This window comes from Belonocnema kinseyi, chromosome 8 (assembly GCF_010883055.1).
Source record: "Belonocnema kinseyi isolate 2016_QV_RU_SX_M_011 chromosome 8, B_treatae_v1, whole genome shotgun sequence".
NCBI classification, from domain to species: domain Eukaryota; kingdom Metazoa; phylum Arthropoda; class Insecta; order Hymenoptera; family Cynipidae; genus Belonocnema; species Belonocnema kinseyi.
This window is the reverse complement of record NC_046664.1, coordinates 125,076,895-125,094,425: the sequence shown is the minus strand read 5'-3', so window position 1 is coordinate 125,094,425 and position 17,531 is coordinate 125,076,895. Positions and strand designations below refer to the sequence as shown.

At 36.1% G+C, this 17,531-nt stretch overlaps 1 protein-coding gene across 3 annotated transcripts in view; it reads left to right on the top strand.

Moving 5' to 3' along the window:
• Window positions 1–17,531, top strand: part of LOC117178994 (1-phosphatidylinositol 4,5-bisphosphate phosphodiesterase classes I and II) — a 661,888-nt gene that overhangs the window by 306,954 nt on the left and 337,403 nt on the right. For all 3 annotated transcript variants that reach the window (XM_033370599.1, XM_033370598.1, XM_033370597.1), the window contains 2 exons: window positions 12,892–13,309; window positions 13,384–13,504. In XM_033370599.1, the coding sequence (XP_033226490.1) occupies window positions 12,892–13,309; window positions 13,384–13,504 (539 nt within the window). The remainder of the gene's footprint in view (window positions 1–12,891; window positions 13,310–13,383; window positions 13,505–17,531) is intronic.

Genomic DNA, 17,531 nt, shown 5'->3' with positions numbered 1-17,531 from the left:
GTGTACAAAATTATAAATATTTGAATTAAAAAAATTGAAGACGGAAAAAAAATATAGAAAATTTTTATTAAAAGTGTGATATTTTTCAATGATATTCTATCGTTTTGGCAAAGAAGAGGGATTTCGTTTTTCAGACAAAACAAAATTATCTCTTGTCTCTAAAGCTCTGGCACAGGGCATACTGTCATGCAATATACTCTTTAGATTAGGATGGACCTAGAAAAAAATTAAGAGAAAGAAGAGGTTGAGACGGGCCCCCAACCTGCAATATATTTCACCGTGAGACAGTTTCGGGCAGATAGTTTAAAGCTCTGTCGCTAAGGTGCTATATTCGACACCTAACAAACAAACTTTGTGCCATCGATATCTCCAGCTAGGCTACACACAGCCTCATTATTTTTAAGAACTGTCACAAAGGTGATAAACTACCGAAAATTATTAATTACTATATTTTTCGATGTCCTGAAAAGCAGTAAATGTATTCTGTAAAACTTCCAATATCAAAGCTGTTAAATTTATATGTCAGTTTAACCAAACTTTTTGGAAAAATTAAAAACAAACAATTATAAAAAATAGTACTTACGTTATCTTAACGGCGCACAGTGGAAACAAACGTATTTCTTGTTTTAAAATCGTAGAACTTTTGATAGGAATAACCTAGGATATGTATTTTTTAAATTATAGATGAATATCTGCAGAATATAGCAAACTTAAGGAGAAGAGCGTAACATTATTTTTTATCCTTAAAATCGAGGTTAAAGTGGAAAGTTTTTAATAAATTTTAAATTATTGATTACCACGAGGGCTCAGATGAGATACTTTGCGAGATGTACTTTTTTTCAGAGATTTTTTTCTGCTGATTTCCAATCTAGACTTTAACTTGACTTTAAAGAAGACTTTCTGGTTATGAGAAAAAGGTGGTTGCATGTCCTACTCGATTTTACTGAGGATTGAACTATTTCCACCAGTTTTTATCTGTTTATCATTCATGGTATTTTAAGATTTTTGGGATCGCTTATTTCAAATCACAGGTCAAAATTCAAAATGGAGGATTCAATATGGTGGGTGAAAACTCGCGACAACGAAGCCTATTATGCACACCATAAACCTGATTATTTGGAGGGTTGTGTTGGATTTAAATCTCCATATGAAGCATTAGGGCTCAACTCACTTAAATTTACTGCTGATATAATTATTGAGCTAACATTCTCGGCATGCTTGATAATTTCATGAGCTCTTCTATACTTGGTCGCTCTAGAGGATATTTCAATATGTACACGTTTCCTCCGTCGTTGCTCATTTTATAACGTTATGATTGTTTATTTTTAATTATTTTTATTATCATACATAGAGCATAACCGAAAAAAATACAAGTAATCTGAAACATTGTAGACTTTCAAGGTAACTTCCATGTAGAGTGACATATTGAAGCTTGAAAAACCTTAATTTAGATTATTCCTGTATTTCAAAGTATATGCAATTGAATCTCCTTGCAATAAGAAGAACAATATATCTTTTTCTGTTCAATAACGTTTCGTAAACCAAAAACTTTTTATTTTCTGTTAAAAAATTGATATTTTTGATAAAATCTATTACTATGGAAAGAGTCATAAAAGTAACTATTTCTCAATTATTAACATTTTTATTTTTCTAACGATGAGAGTAGTTTCAGTTCATGACGTAAGAAACTTTACAGTCGCAAATTTGAGCCATATCGGTGTTATTCTAGCAGGTTTCATCCTACCTATATAGGGGCCATTTTAATATCGATATTTTAACGTCTGATCTGAAATAAGCGACCACAAAAACCTTTAAATTTCATAAATTAGTTCAATATAAATCGGTGCAAATAGTTCAGTCCTCAGAAAAATGGAGTAGAACATTTAATCTCCTTTTTCTCAGAACCAGAAAGTCCTAGCTCAAGTTATAGGCCAGATTTAGAATCAGAAGCAAATAGGTATGAAAAAAAATGTTCTTCATGGAAATTTTATCATCTGAAAACTCTTGGTAATAAATAATCTAAAATTTGGTCCAATAATTCCAAGTTTAACATAGATTTTGTAGGTAAAAAATAATGTGTTGCTCCTTCTCCGTAAATTTCCTATAGTATGTAGGTATTCATCTACAATTTTAAAGTATGGGGGGTGGGGAAGAACAGTAATCGAGTGTTTGGCCAAAAACTCACGAGTTCTGAGTGCTGAGTGAGCTGGAGCGTGGCACAAATTTCGCAGTGACCCAAATGGCCAGACGTCGATTTTCGCGCACCAGGGTGTTGATTTTGTCAACGTGTCGGTCGTCAGTTGACGTTGAAGGACGCCCAGGACCCTCATCATCGTCAATCGACTGTCGGCCACCCTTAAAACGTGCATGCCACTTGAAACATGCATTACGCTTTATGGCAACATCACCGTAGGCCGTGTTGAGCATGGCAAATGTTTCAGTTGCAGATTTCCCGTGTTTCACACAAAATTTCACAGTAATACGTTGCTCTTTCAGGCTGTCCATTTTACAATTCGACAAACAAACAAAAAACTTTTTACTTAAAACCGTGTAGCTTATCAACAAATGAAGATATCTGCGACTGGAATACCGCGTTTTAAACAGCTGATCTGTACGAACTTGCCGACACCAAGCGGATTCTCCTGAAACCAACTCGAGCCGCGAAACTTAAACAGTTCGCGTATTTTTTGAACAGACCTCGTATAGCGTTCGACAATCCCTAGAGCTACCATGTAGCTCCATGTAAAATACATGAGTGACCTTGTACTTTCGATCTGCAATTTTGCCGCAAAAGTATCTGTCGGAATGGCGAAGTGCTAGAGATAGTGGCAATAATTTGAGGCAAAGGAGGAGTGGGGTCATGGTATCGCCCTGAAAGACCCCTCTCTGAAAGGTGACCTTGTTAGTTGTCACACGATTTTTTCAAGATGAGATATTAAATCTGATTTTCCAAGGCGGCATCAATCTCTCTATGCACCTTACGATTTACGGATGAAACTTTAAGCTTTCCAAAAGACAGATGATAAATCTCTGGGAGGTCGAATCGAATGCTTCCCGGTGATCAATCCAGGCCATCAACAGGTATGTGTGTATGTGTGCGTGCGTGTGAGTATTTAAAAGTTTGTCATAAGGACAACCGTGGGATTTCGCTGGGAGCGAGTGCTAATCTGAAAAACTACATCCGCTTCCAGCAAAAACGCAATAAAATTTCAGCCTTTTGCACGACGATCCGGCAAAACTGTCGTGCACCCTGAGAACAGGGGGCGACCCAAGGACAATCGCCTTCTTCAGTTTACCCGCAAGTATCTTAGTATCTTGTTGAAATGCAAGGATGCTTTTCAGGCTATTACGCAGTAAAGATCTGGCACCTCTTTCCTTTTCTCAGATATACCTTGGCGCATTTTTCTAACCCAAAATCCATTCTGATCTCCTTAGAGTGTTCCTGGACACTCTCTAGAGCTAGGTGTAGTCGTTGTTTATTTTTAGGATAGATCTTAAGATCGTCTACGTAAAATACATGAGTAACCTTACTCTTTCGATTTCTCGTTTGCCGTAAAAGTACCATTCGAAATGGCGATGTGCGAGAAATAGTGGCAATCACGTAAGGGTCAAGAGGAGTGGGCTCATGATGTAGTGCTGAAAGACGCTTTTCTGAAAGGTGACGCTGTTAGATGTCAAACGAAGTTTTTAGATGAGATGAGTTGTGCGTACAGTTCTTGCCGCACATATCCGATATTCTGAACAATCCTATCGTTTAGGATAGCTGTGAAGATCTTATACAGTTCGTTTATACAAGTGATTGACCTGTTGTTCCTCAGGTCAGCTACGTTGCCCATCTTTGGCAGAGTGCCATGCGCCCTTTCACCAAATACTCCATAATAGGCATACTTTTTTCACCTTATTTGAAGCGATGGGTGCGTATTTTTTCTCAGGTTTTTTGAGGGCACTTTAGGGCTCCGCGAAGCTATTTACGTTCTTTGAGTATTCTTTTAGTGGATGCTGAACTTCGTAAACTCCTCTCTAAAATGCTTTGACTTCCTTTGGTTTTGGAGGATGGTCGACAGTAACTGAAGGTTGATGGAAGAAGTGAAATGGGTCAGAGAAAAACTTTTTGTTTCTTCTGACAAAAATATGCAGCCTAATGGTCAGAAGCTTTGACTTTTTAAGAGTGTGAAAACGGACCCGCAGTACGTAGTTCGCGTGTAATTTGTTCTTATGAACAGCCGTTGGTTTGGTTTTACAGTTAACATCTGCCAAAGCTCTCGCTGCATTATACACACCACAATTGATTGTCCAGAAGTTTTAATCTTCGGAAAGATCTCCACAAAGCTCACTATCCAGTTCAGCCAGATCTTGGGGCTTGAGAAAAAACCTGAATGTTGATGTTCCTCCGCGTCCTAAAGCATCGCGCTTTCGAGCATGACACCTGAAATTTCGAGATTCTGCCAATCCATTGCATTGACATTATCTTGGCTCTACAAGTACAAACAAACCCTTTCCAAAGCTGCTCGTGGGAAAACAATGACACCACCGAACTACTATAAATTTGTAAATACGATTCAAAACGATCGAACGTGCAGAGAACTCGATGCAAATGGAGGCTTTATAGCGCTTATACACACTCTTTGAGGTCAGAAACGCCCAGATCTTCAGCACGTTTCGCATCAGCCATTCGGTAGTCAAACTTTCTCTACATAGACAGTACCACAAAATGATCAATTGATGATCCACAGTTCGGACTCTTCCGAGATATCCTCACGAAGGTAGGCATCGATGTCAGCCAGATCTTGAGGCTCAGAAGGAACCTGCGTGTCAATGTTCATTCTTGTACTGAAAGCGCTATCATCTGTCAGAATGTGCATGCTTTTCTAAGTTGATCTCAATGTTGCTTTCTCATCTTCGTCTGCAGCTTGTTCAACCAGCGGTTTCAGAGGCGCTCAGCATACATATTCATTCTACAAGAGGTAAGTGTGTTGATTTCGCAATGACTGATGCGAAACGTGCTGAAGCTTTGGGCGTTTCTGGCATTACAGAGTGTGTATAAGCGCTATAAAGCCTCCGTGTGCTATAAAGCCGCATCTACAACTCTTAAGTAGTTTGGTGGTGTCATTGTTGTTCCACGAGCAGCTATGGAAAGGGTTCATTCGTCCTTTTAGAGCCAAGAAAATGGCAATGCGATGAACTGACGGAATCTCAAAACTTTTATGTATGAGTAGGCATGAAGAACTATTTTACTGCGGGGCCAGATGGTATCAAGACCTCCTGCTGGAGGAAGTTTCCTTTAACTCACTAGCATCTGGCCCACATTTTCACCACATATCTAATGTCGGAAGCGCCTATTATGGAGTATTTTGTGGAAGCGCGCATAGCACTCTGCCAAAGATGGGCAATTTAGCTGACCTGAAGAATAACAGGTCAATCACTTGTATAAACGAACTGTATAAGATCTTCACAGCTATCTTAAACAACAGGATTTTGCGGAAAATCGGACCTGGGTTTCAAGAAATGTACGCACAACTTATCTCATCTGAAAACTTCGTGTGAAATCAAACAGCGGTACCTTTCAGAGAAGCGTCTTTCAGGGCTACATCATGAGCCCACTGCTCTTGTCCCTTACATGATTGCCACTATCTCTCACACTTCGCCATTTCAAAGGGTACTTTTGTGGGAAAAGAGAAAATCTAAAGCGTAAGTTTACTCATGTATTTTACGTGGACGATCTTAAGATCTATGCTAAAAATAAATAGCGACTACACTTAGCTCTAGAGAGTGTCAAGCAACACTCTAAGGAGATCAGAAAGGATTTTGGGTCGGAAAAATACGCCAAGGTTTATCTGAGGCAAGGAATGAGTCGCTGAAGCCTCTTCCACGACTCAATAGCACGAAGAAATTGCCAATGGGGCATTTTTGTACAAAGCGGCGAAAGAATCTGCTGAAACACTCGGCCTTGACTTCAATATCAGAGGTGAACAAAATTCATAAAATCTTGTCTATCTCGAGTCCTAACTTCTGAAATTCCAGATTAACAAACCATAGGAGAAGAACTTCTTTAATTGGGGAATGGGGGATAAGCACTTGCAAAAAAAAATTTGTTTTTGTTTTGGTTTTTTGCTGTAAGATATTTTCAAAATATTTTGTCAAAATTTTAAGTCAACCGGAGTAGAACTCTTGAAGTTATCGATTTAAAGCCGACCCTCCTCATGGAATGCAGCTGCGCTTGAAAATATAGGAACGCGCTAGAAGACAATGAAAAATCCTATAAAACAATAGAATTTTTATTAGTTTTCGCTACACTTTCTACGGTCGTGAAGTGTGCAAGGTGTAATGGAAAAAAGAAGGAGCTCAAATCGTGAAAAAAAATTTTTTTGCTTCACTTTTTCAGTGTTTCAAACTTTAAACGAGTTTTTCTCGAAACCACTTTTTGACAGTCCTTTCCAGCGATATCAAAAAAACTACAGAACCGATCCTTCAAATCTACATGGAGATACCTCTCGAACCGCAAATCATCTTTTTCAAGAGGCGTACTCGAAATTTCTCTGCCACTGGCTTATTTCACGATATTTCTTACAAAAAAATTACTAATCATTTTAAAAATAATACAGTCGAACCTCGGACACTGTAGCTTTGGACACTGTCACACCGCGGACACAGTCATCAGCTGTTCCGCGTCACATCCTCGAAGCCCCTTCTCTGAGATATGTATTACATATGTACTTAGTTTTGCACAATAAGTTAAGTGAAAAGTGCAATTTAAATTTTTCCTAATTGAAAATTTATATTTTAACTTTACCGGGCTTTGAAACGTCTGAAGTCGCGCACACTAGCTGATGTGCAAGCAGTCGAGATAATGCAGGTTGTAGTTTAAATTACGTTGACGTTGGAGGTCCGATAACATTAGCATACTATCAGGGGCACCTGCAAAACATCGTATCGATACGGTCCTGTAACTAGACGCCAATTGGCTAGGGGGTAAGACCACGTGAGCTTACAGTGTCCGATACGCCTGATCCCGATGGGTGACAGTGTCCGAGGCTCGACTGTACTTTGTAACATGCAAAGCATTTAAATACATTTACTTTAACAAGATCTCTAAAAAAAATTCATAAAAAAGTGTTTTTTTCATGCATTATCCCCCATTCCCCCCTTAAACAGCTCCTCGCCAAGAGGATAGAGAGTACCTTTCACAGAAATGTGGAGGATCAGTCGATGTCGTGTTCCATCTTAGAGGTTTTTTAGGTCGTCAATTTCAAATATGATATAAAAATTTACAAATTCAATATGACACGTCCAATATGGCGGATGCAATATGGGGACCAGATATCAAAATTTTAATTTCTGAATAAAATTCGATTAAAATGGTACCTCGGAGGTTTTCAGGGTCGCTTGTTACAAATCTGATGTCAGAATCAAAAAAATTCAAAAAGACGAATCCAATATGGTGTCAAAATTTGTGAAGTGGGCCACTTTTTTTGTATGAGTTGTGATTTTTCTTCGGGAATGCGTGGTAAGTTAGAGTTTAACATAAATCAAATGGCCCTAAAACATTATTGCAAAATTTTCATTTTTTGAGTCGTAATTGTTCTTTATTTTTTTTAGCATTGTTATCGTAATTAATTTTTTTCTCCCGATCGGTACAAACAATCGCCATAATTTTTTGCATTTTTCTTTAAATATGTTCATTCTATAGAATAAAAATCATTTTACCATTGTTGCATGAATATTTATGAAATTAGCAATAATTTTGATAAACAAATAGAATTCGTTTTAACTTTTCAGTTGATTTCAATGCTTTAGTTGATTAATTACGATACCTCGTTTAATTACGAAGATTTTGGTAACAAAAATTAGAGAACTCGCATATCATCAACAGTTGTGCGTGTTTTGGTTTTGACGTTCCGCGCTCCATGCCGCGCGACATACGATATTCACGACGTTGAAGTTTGCCACAGATATGGATTTTAAAATTGTGTAATTAATTTTTTAAAAATTAAGAGCCATATCAAAAAAGGTAAAACACCTCCGGATTCGTCTCTGAAATATCTCGGTGTGCATTCTCTTTGTTTAAAGAATTTGTTAAACAGTTACGCTATTTGTTATCTATCTGCAATTGTTATAAACAAAGTATGCATGGAATCGAAAAACAAAGTGCACTATTGCATTCCTGTTTATAACAATTGCAGAAATATAACAAATGGCGTAATTGTTTAACAAATTGTTTAAACAAAAAAACAAAAAATGCACACAGAGATATTTTCGAGACGAATCCAGAGGTATTTTTACTTTTGTGATATGGCTCTTAGTTTTTTAAAATTAATTACACAACTTTTAAATCCATATCTACAGGCAGGGAGCATCAGTGGAACGTCAACACGAAAACACGCACAACTTTTGTTTATATGCGAGTTCCCTAATTTTTTAGAAGAAAATCTCGTAATTAAATGAGCTATCGTAATTAGTCAACTAAAGCATTGAAATCAATTCAGAAGTTCGAACGAATTCTATTTGTTTATAAAAATTGTTGCTAATTTCATCAATATTTATGCAACAATGTTAAAATGACTTTTGTTTTATAGAATGAACATATTTAACGAAACCTGACGAAAATTATGGCGATTGGTTGTTCCGATCGGGAGAAAAAAATTAATTACGAGGAAAATGCTAAAAAAGTTAAATAGAAATAACGACACAAAAAATGAAAATTTTGCAAAAATTTTTTAGGGCCATTTTATTTATGTTTAACTCTAACTTATCACGCATTCCCGAAGAAAAATCATAACCCATAAAAAAAGTGGCCCACTTGACAAATTTTGACACTATGGCGGATCCTCAATTAGTGCTCAAAATTACACATTTTTCAATTTCCTCAAAAGTCGATGAAAATTTTTGGTTGGTAACTAAGTGACCCTGAAAATCTTCGAGGTAGCATTTTTATCGACTTTTATTCAGAAATTAAAAATTTGATATTTGGCCGCCATATTAGATCCGCCATATTGGACGTGTCATATTGAATTTGTAAATTTTAATATCATATTGGAAATTGGCGACCCAAAAAACCTCTAAGGTGACTTTTTTATCGACACCCGAGATGATTTCTAATCAGAAAATAAATATTCAAAATTCAGGGCGCCATATTGGATCCACTATCTTGAATTTTCATAATATCCCTACCGAAAGAAATCTCTTGAATATATTCTAAAGATTCTCTAGGGTCAGACAAGCTCTGAGAAATTCTCCGCAGGCACTCAGGTAGATATATTCCAAGGTCCAGGTTGTTCTTTTAAATACTTTAAAGGCTTTAAAATGTCCTTTCCGAAATTGAAATAGAAATACGATCATAAATAAAAAGCAGAGAGGCTGAAATTGAAATATGAGTGCGATCATAAATAACAAGCAGAGAGGCTATTTCAATAGACTAGCCGATACTCAAGGATCCTTTGTTAAGCTTTCGGATTAAAGTTTAGAAGTAGATTTTTTTTAATTTCATAGTTAACAGTCTAAAACATAATAATTCGGAATCTACGGATTTCCATGACTTCAGATATCTAACTTTTTTTCAAATTTTTGAATTCAACTAGAAAATAGTATATTAGCATATAAGTTATAATTATGAATAAGTGCAATGAGAACATTAATCGCAACTACTGTAAATAACTCTGCCCACTCGGTACATGACGAATAAAAAAGGAACATTATATTACCGTCGCACCACTCTTAAAAGGACCACTAAAAGGATCTTGAAAAGGACCCAAATCTCTCAAACTATCTCCGAGACTATTTTGTTTCAAATCGACTGTTTATAGACTCAAATGGGCCAGGCTATTTCGCTAAAGAAAACTCACAGATTTCTTTCGGTAGGGCATTAAATAATCAATTTTGTTAATTTATATATTAAACATTTTGTGCCCCCACTGGGTACTCATGTTACGCGCATTTATACGCCGCAAAATTTCGTCACAGGGTGATTGTAAACATGCTCGCATTATACCACACCTTGTGCACGCTCTTCAGTTACAATCAGAAAATGTGGGCGAACATGGTGAATTTTGGCATGCATGTCATGCGCGCACGAATTGTTATCTGGGGTATTACAGGAAAAGGCTGATGTGACGTCACGCCGCAGTCTGCTTTCACTTGGGACTCTGCCTAGTCAAATAGCGAAGTGCTCGGCAGACTCAGACAAAGTCCGGAGTAAAAAGAAAACCTTTGGGGTTTACTTTTCACGCTGGACATTGGGCTGGCTCGGAAATTTACAATTCAAAATAGTCTAAAGGGCGCAATTGTGCATGGATTTGAAAGTTTTTTTTAGAAATGATCAGCATTAAATTTTTAAGAAAACTCATTGAGAATATGTGACGAGTGGGTCACGTGACCAGATTCCTACCTTACCGCCACCTTTCTTATTTCCCAACTTATTTTCACACGAAGCGCCACATCGAGTTGAAAATTTAAGATAATAAATAAGAAGCACTAAGAAAGGTGGGTCTGGTCCTAAACTTTAATAACTATAAAGAAGGAAAAAAAATTATTTAAAATAAAAAACTTTTTTCATAATTATACAAATTTAGGACCAGACGGTAAGAATCTGTTCACTTGGCAAACTCATCACATGGCCTTAAATATATTTATCAATTTTTGTTTCAATATAATTATTTATTCAACGCAAGTTTTTCCATAAAAAAATAAACTCGATATGTATCATATTTCACGAAGAAAAGACTTGGAAAACATACAAGGCACCAGTATATTATTTGTACTATTTAGATTATTAATAACAATATTGGTTTTGTGTTCATTTATTTGTTAAAAAATATTCACTAGAATGTTAACAAATTCAACAATACAAATTTTTTTTACATTTCATCAGTCATCGTTAAGAATTTTTAAAAACACTGTCGAATGATAAATATTATTCCGAAGCGATATAAACAACTTATTTGGAAATTTACACTGAAACTCAAACGACAAGATAAAAAATTTACTTTTAAAATACCTCCAGTATTAGATCAAAAACTTCTATTAAAAAATCTTCCAAATTACCACGACCATGTTAAGAAGTAGATTAAACTATTGACGTTTCGTATATAACTAAGTAAGTGCGTCAATCCCTAAATAAAAGGGCGGTGGGAGGGAGGGGCTGGGGAGATAAATTTTTAATTAATTACAAAACTAATACAAAATTAAAAGGAAGTTTTGTTTTGAAGTGTTATTGCTAAACGATTTTTAAACCAGATATTTGATTTCCCTATTTCAATCAAATACAGATTTCTTATTTGCCATACTAAATCTTAGTGGCATCGTCTAAACAGTGATTTTCGATCGCAATAAATGAATATTTTGAATGTTAATAATAAATTTTAAAAACGACACACCAATTACTGGCTCTTTCTTACTGGAAAGTTGATTGTTACAATAAATATTGTAGTTTGTTTTTTCTTTTACCTATAAAACTTTAGAGTTTACCTTTTATACTAAAAAGTATTTTACATATATATTGAATCATTTTTCATCAAATAAATAAACAATAAACCAGTGTTGTTATTAATGATTTAATCATTACAAATAATAAACTGGTACCTTGCATGGAATATATATCTTTAAATTTATTGTTTCGTAGACAAAAAGTAGCGTTGAATAAATAATTGTATTGAAACAAAAATTGATAAATATACTGACTAATTTTTCTTAAAACTTGAGTGCTGATCACTTCTAAAAAAAAAAGTTTCAAAGCCATTCACAATTGCTACCTGTAGACTATTTCGAGTTTAAAATTTTCGAGCCAGCCCACTGTACAGCGAGAAAAGTAAGCTCCAAAGATTTTCTTTTTACTTCGGACTTTGGCTGAGCCTGTCGGGCACTATGCGATTTGTCTAGGCAGAGTCCGAAGTGAAAGTGCTACTTCGGACTTTTCCTGACACCGCTCAGTTAATTTGCGGAGGGACTAGGCAGACTGCGGTGTGACGGAACATCGGACTTTGCCTGTTGCATATTTCAAATGAATTCAGTCTATAATGTTGTGATTCTTGGATGATAAATTTTGCTTTTATGTATAAATTATTTACGGTTCATGAAGGTTTTGAATGTGAAGATGTTTTATTCAGAAGCCATGCTACGTCCGGGGTATCGTGCGACCAAAATTGTGTCTTAAAAAGGTGTGCTGTGGTTTTTCCACGACTGTTGCTGCGATTATTACTCTATCCCTACATTTGTTTTCAAAAATTTGCAGCAAATCGAACTTATTAAAAAAATGTTATCAACAATTATTTTAAACAACTTGGATATATTTCAAATTTTACATAATATACAATAATCACTCCGCAATACACTAGAAAAATAGCGAGTAGCGTGATAATCTCAGTGCTATAAAGAGTATTTCCTTTCGCGACGGAGGCACGGAATTTCAGAATGTTGTATCTTACCCCCGAATTGCATATAGAACAATATATCTGATGTGACACGAGAAAAGGAACCTTATGGTTGAAAAATCGATTTTCATGTTCTTGGTGCTATTGACAGTTTTAAAAAAGCTCTTTCATATTAAAAAATTCTTATCACCAAATTGGAGATGTTATTAAGTTGCAAAGTGAAGCTTAAATCGCCTGTTTTGACGTGTGTAGACGGCCTGAGAAATCCACCCCATTACTTTCTACCAATCTTTTCGTTCTATCTCCGTATGACTCAAAAGCTCGTCAGACTCGCTGAACACGGAGCGAAAAGATGCAGCCGTAAGTAAAGGGGATGGATTCCGGAGATGGCCCCTACTTTCAGAATGTCTGACTTCAACCGTTTATTCAATCGCTTTTTCTGAAAAATTCGTCTGCTAATCCTAAGGTCCGTTTCCTCACAGTGCGTCACGTATAATCTAAAAGTATTCATCAAACTTATTCCTTTTAGACCGAAGGGGTACCTCTTCAAAAATTGCAATTTGAGGAATTCTTCAATTTTTACAAAACTCTTACTCAGCGTACCGAGGTGGAGAACATTTTTGAAGAAATTATTGGAAATTCTAAACGCAAATTGATGTCCGTACCACAACTTGTCGACTTTCTAAACAAAACTCAAAGAGATCCTCGGTTAAATGAAATCTTGTATCCGTATGCGAATGCGGCTCGTGCGAAGGATATCATCAATGAATATGAACCAAATAAATATAATGCAAGCCGAGGTCAATTAAGCTGTGATGGTTTTTTGAGGTATTTGATGAGTGAAGATAATCCGATTGTTGCTGTGTCCAAGTTCGAATTGTCGGACGATATGGATCAACCTCTTGCTCATTACTTTATCAATTCTAGTCACAATACGTACCTCACTGGTAAGCCTAATTTGAAAGCTGTTTTTCTAATTTTAAACAATTTTCGTAAAAGAAATTAATTTATTACAACACAGGTCATCAACTTACTGGAAAGAGCTCTGTGGAAATCTATAGACAGTGTTTACTTGCCGGATGTCGCTGCGTCGAACTCGACTTCTGGAATGGAAAGTTCGATGAGCCCGTCATCGTTCATGGGTAATTCTATTCTAATAATCTGTGATAGTTTGATATCAACAACATGAAGCTAAAAGCACTGCAAATTTCATTCTAAGAACTTTCCGATGCATATGATAAAATCTACTGTAGAGGAAAGTCGAATACCCTGGCGATGCGCGGCATGGTGACATGGAAAAAAGTTAAAAAAGAGTAATTTCTTATCATAAAAAGTTATTAGTTCTAAAAACATGAAGGTATGCGGAATACATTTCTAGTTTTTCTACTAAACATAATTATTTTGAGAACCAGAATGAAAAAAATGAAATTTATAATGAAATGAAAAAGTAAATTATGAAAAAATGCAGTTTAAAGATATTAAGGGGGTCTTTTTAGAGCAATTTTTCAAAGGAACAATTTCGTTATCTTAACTTTTTTCGTATCTCGCTTCGGTTTTAAGAAAAACCGGATATTCCGAATTAAAAAAAATTAAAAATAGATTTTTGTTAATAATGGCTCCAGCGAAGATATTTTAAATTAAACAATAGCTGTAAGACATCTTAGATACAAAATCAGGAAAATTATTCTTGAAGCACGCTACTTTGGATCGAAGTCATTTCAACGAAACAGTCTTTGTCTTATTCACCATACCTTGTACAGCCAAAATAGTAGACTTTCCTCTATTACCTCTGTATGGGGAACTTCGAATATTTATTAATTATTCGACAAACTGGATGTATGTTTACAAATACTAAAATTTTAGAAATTTGTTCTATTTCTTAACATATATAATACTTTTAAAAGACTAATAGAGAAAAACTTGAAAGATAGTCTTTGTATTATTTATATTTTAGCAGGAATTCTGTAAAAGGACAATATTTTCATTTAACCCCGGAATTTCTGGGAAACATTCTAGGTAGTCTGATAAGTCCCTGAAAAATGAAACACGGAGACGTTTTTTTGGCCAAAGTCGGTTTTATTTTTCAACATACTCTCCTTTTAGGTCGATACAGCGAGTTCAACGATTTTCTAAATTTTTGATACCGTCCGAAAAGTACACGATCGGAGGGTCTCCAAAATACGCCTCAGTTTCAGCTATGAGCTCCTCATTTGAGTAAAAACGCTTACCGGTGAGCCTTCTCTTCAGGTTAGGGAACAAATAATAGTTGCTGGGGGCCAGGTCTGGTAAATACGGTGGCTGAGGAACCAATTCGAAGCCGATTTCATGCAATTTTGCTCGTGCAACTAAGCGTGAATGAACAGGCGCATTGTCGTGATGATAAAGCGGTTTTTTCTTCTTCAAATGCGGTCGTTTTTCGGCGATTTCGATTTTCAATCGGTCCAATAATTATGAATAGTATGCTGCGGTTATGGTTTTACCTTTTTCAAGATAGCCCACGAATATTATGCCTTGTGCATCCCAAAATACGGAGGCCATAACCTTTCCGACCCATTGTTGCGTTTTTGGACGCTTCGCAGCAGTTTGGCCCGGTGGAACCCACTGTTTTGTCTGTTGCGTTTACTCAGGAGTGTAGTAATGGATCCAGGTTTCATCCATGGTTATGAATCGGCGCAAAAACTCGGTCGGCTTACGCGAAAATAATGCCAAATTCTGCTGGAAAGTTGTCACACGAATTCGTTTTTGGTCCACTGTGAGCAAACGCGGCACCCATCGCGCGCAGAGCTTCTTCATGCACAAAACTGAATGCACGATATTGCCCATACGTTCCAATGATATGCCTACAGCATTAGCTACCTTTCTCAATTTCATTTTGGGATCATTCAACATCATGTCATGGATTTTTTCGACATTTTCTGGTGTAGTGACCTCTTTTGGGTGCCCAGATCGTTCAGTATCAACTGTGCTCGTACGGCCACAACGAAACGTTCAATCATTATCTTTTAATTTTTCCAACATCGGGGCAAATACCATTTCGTAATTCAAACTGCTTATCTTCTGATAATTCCAACTTTTTACCAATTCCGACGATTCTATTATCCTGCGTTTGAGCTAACATAACAGCCGAAATTGCCAGCTCAAAGCTGTGTAAACGACTTTCAGTATCGGATGTTCTTTTAGAAAAGTAAACACAAGGATGAAATTACAAATCACCTTTTCCTTGCATCAGAATTGCTCCGAATCCTAAACTATTCGCATCGCAGTGCAATTCTGTTTTGTCCTTTGGGTCATAGATTGATAGAATTAGAGCTTCGATCAGTTTTTTCTGTAAAAGATTGAAGACTTCAAATTTTTCTCATAGAACATAAATTGAATTTCTTTACGCAAGAAATAATACAAAGGCTTGGCTAAAACTGAACAACCCTCAATAAATATTCTCAAATAAGAGACAAGACCTATGAAACTCTGTAACTCGGGGACATTTCTGGGCACTGGGAAGTTCAAAACTGCTTCAATTCCGCGACATGTAGCTGTGACACCAAGTTCAGAAATTTGCTAACCCAAAAATGCAATTAAAGTGAACTTAAAACTGCAGTTGTCGAAACGAATCTCTAATTTGTTTTAAGCCATTACCCTAAAGACTTTATTAAGTACAAATAAATGATGCTCAATTGTGGACGTTGCAATTAAGATATCATCTATGTAAGCTACTAAGTCATCTGATTCAATTAAGTCCCTGAAAACAGTACTCACAAATCTTTAGAATCGAACCGAAGCCGTATTAAGGTCAAATGGAATGCGCAAAAATTCATATTGACCTAAAGGAGTTGTAAATTGTGTATATTTTATCGAATCCGCTGATATTTCAACATAAAAAATCCATCTTTGAGATCTAACAGAGAAAAGTATTTTTTTCTTAATTTAAAACATCTAATTGATCGTTAATAAAGGGAAGTGATTAGTTGTCTTTAACAATTAACTTATTTAATGTGCGAAAATCTGCACACTTTCGCTTTTCGCCAGTTCGCCACTAGGACGAATAATCGATCTATTGCACATTCTGACAATATTTGCTTCAAGCGACTTCTTTCCGTATAAGCTACTCGACAAGGAGATAAATGAAAATGTGTTTGCTCTTTTACCACGATTTTTATTTCCGCGTCAACTTTAGCATTTTTCCGTCTCAATGGTTTAATGTACTCATCATTAAACAAAGTTTTCAATTTTTCCTGTTCGGCTACAGGAATTTTCTCATTAATTGACAGAAACTCTACTTTATCGGTCTTCAATTCACTAACATCAATATTCAACATTTTCCGTGTTACTTCTTTCATAGTAATATCTTCCATGACAAGTGTAAAGCCCAACATTTTAAGTCTCCCTACCCAAAACTACAGGAGACTTCATAGTTCCATTATCTATGACAACTAATTTTATTTCTCAGTCTTTCCCAAAGAAACATTAACAATTACAAATCCAAGTATTTTTAATTGAGATTCATTTATACCACAATAATCTGATTTTGTATTATCTGTTACATTAATCGCCGCTGGAATTACTTATTTTTCTTTGGTGAAGCTTATTGGGCTGCCGCTGTCCAACAGCGTCAGAAGTTTCATGTTGAAAACCTCGTTTTTAATGATCAGCTCGTAGTTTCCATTCCTGCAAAATTCGTTGTGATTCTTAAAATCGATATTGACTACTTCCTGCACTTGTTTCTGCACTCATTGTGGTCAATCTTTGACAACATGCTCCCAAGATACACATTGGAAACAATATGCTTTTGCTCGCGGCTTTTGTTCGCACTCACTTCAATAATGTCCCCAGTTGCTACAATTAAAGCAACTAATTTTACCCTACGTCGACACTTTTTAGTCCTTATATTCAGATTTGATTGGCTTATCATCTTTGGTTACATTTTTTGCAAACTTATCTCTTTTTTCACCAATAACGTTCCTTACTTGTAAACTTTTTTTTCAAAGGCTGACAGAAATGTTTCTATCGAATCAAATTGTAGTATCCGTGCTTGGTCGATCAGTTAACTGTCTTCAATTGGCATTCTATTTACCAAAATTCCCTTTCAGCTTCGAACCAATTGATATTCTCACTAGATCATCCAGTTTGTAGATATCCTTTAAGGGTCTCACTTGTCGTTCCCAGCTGGCGAAC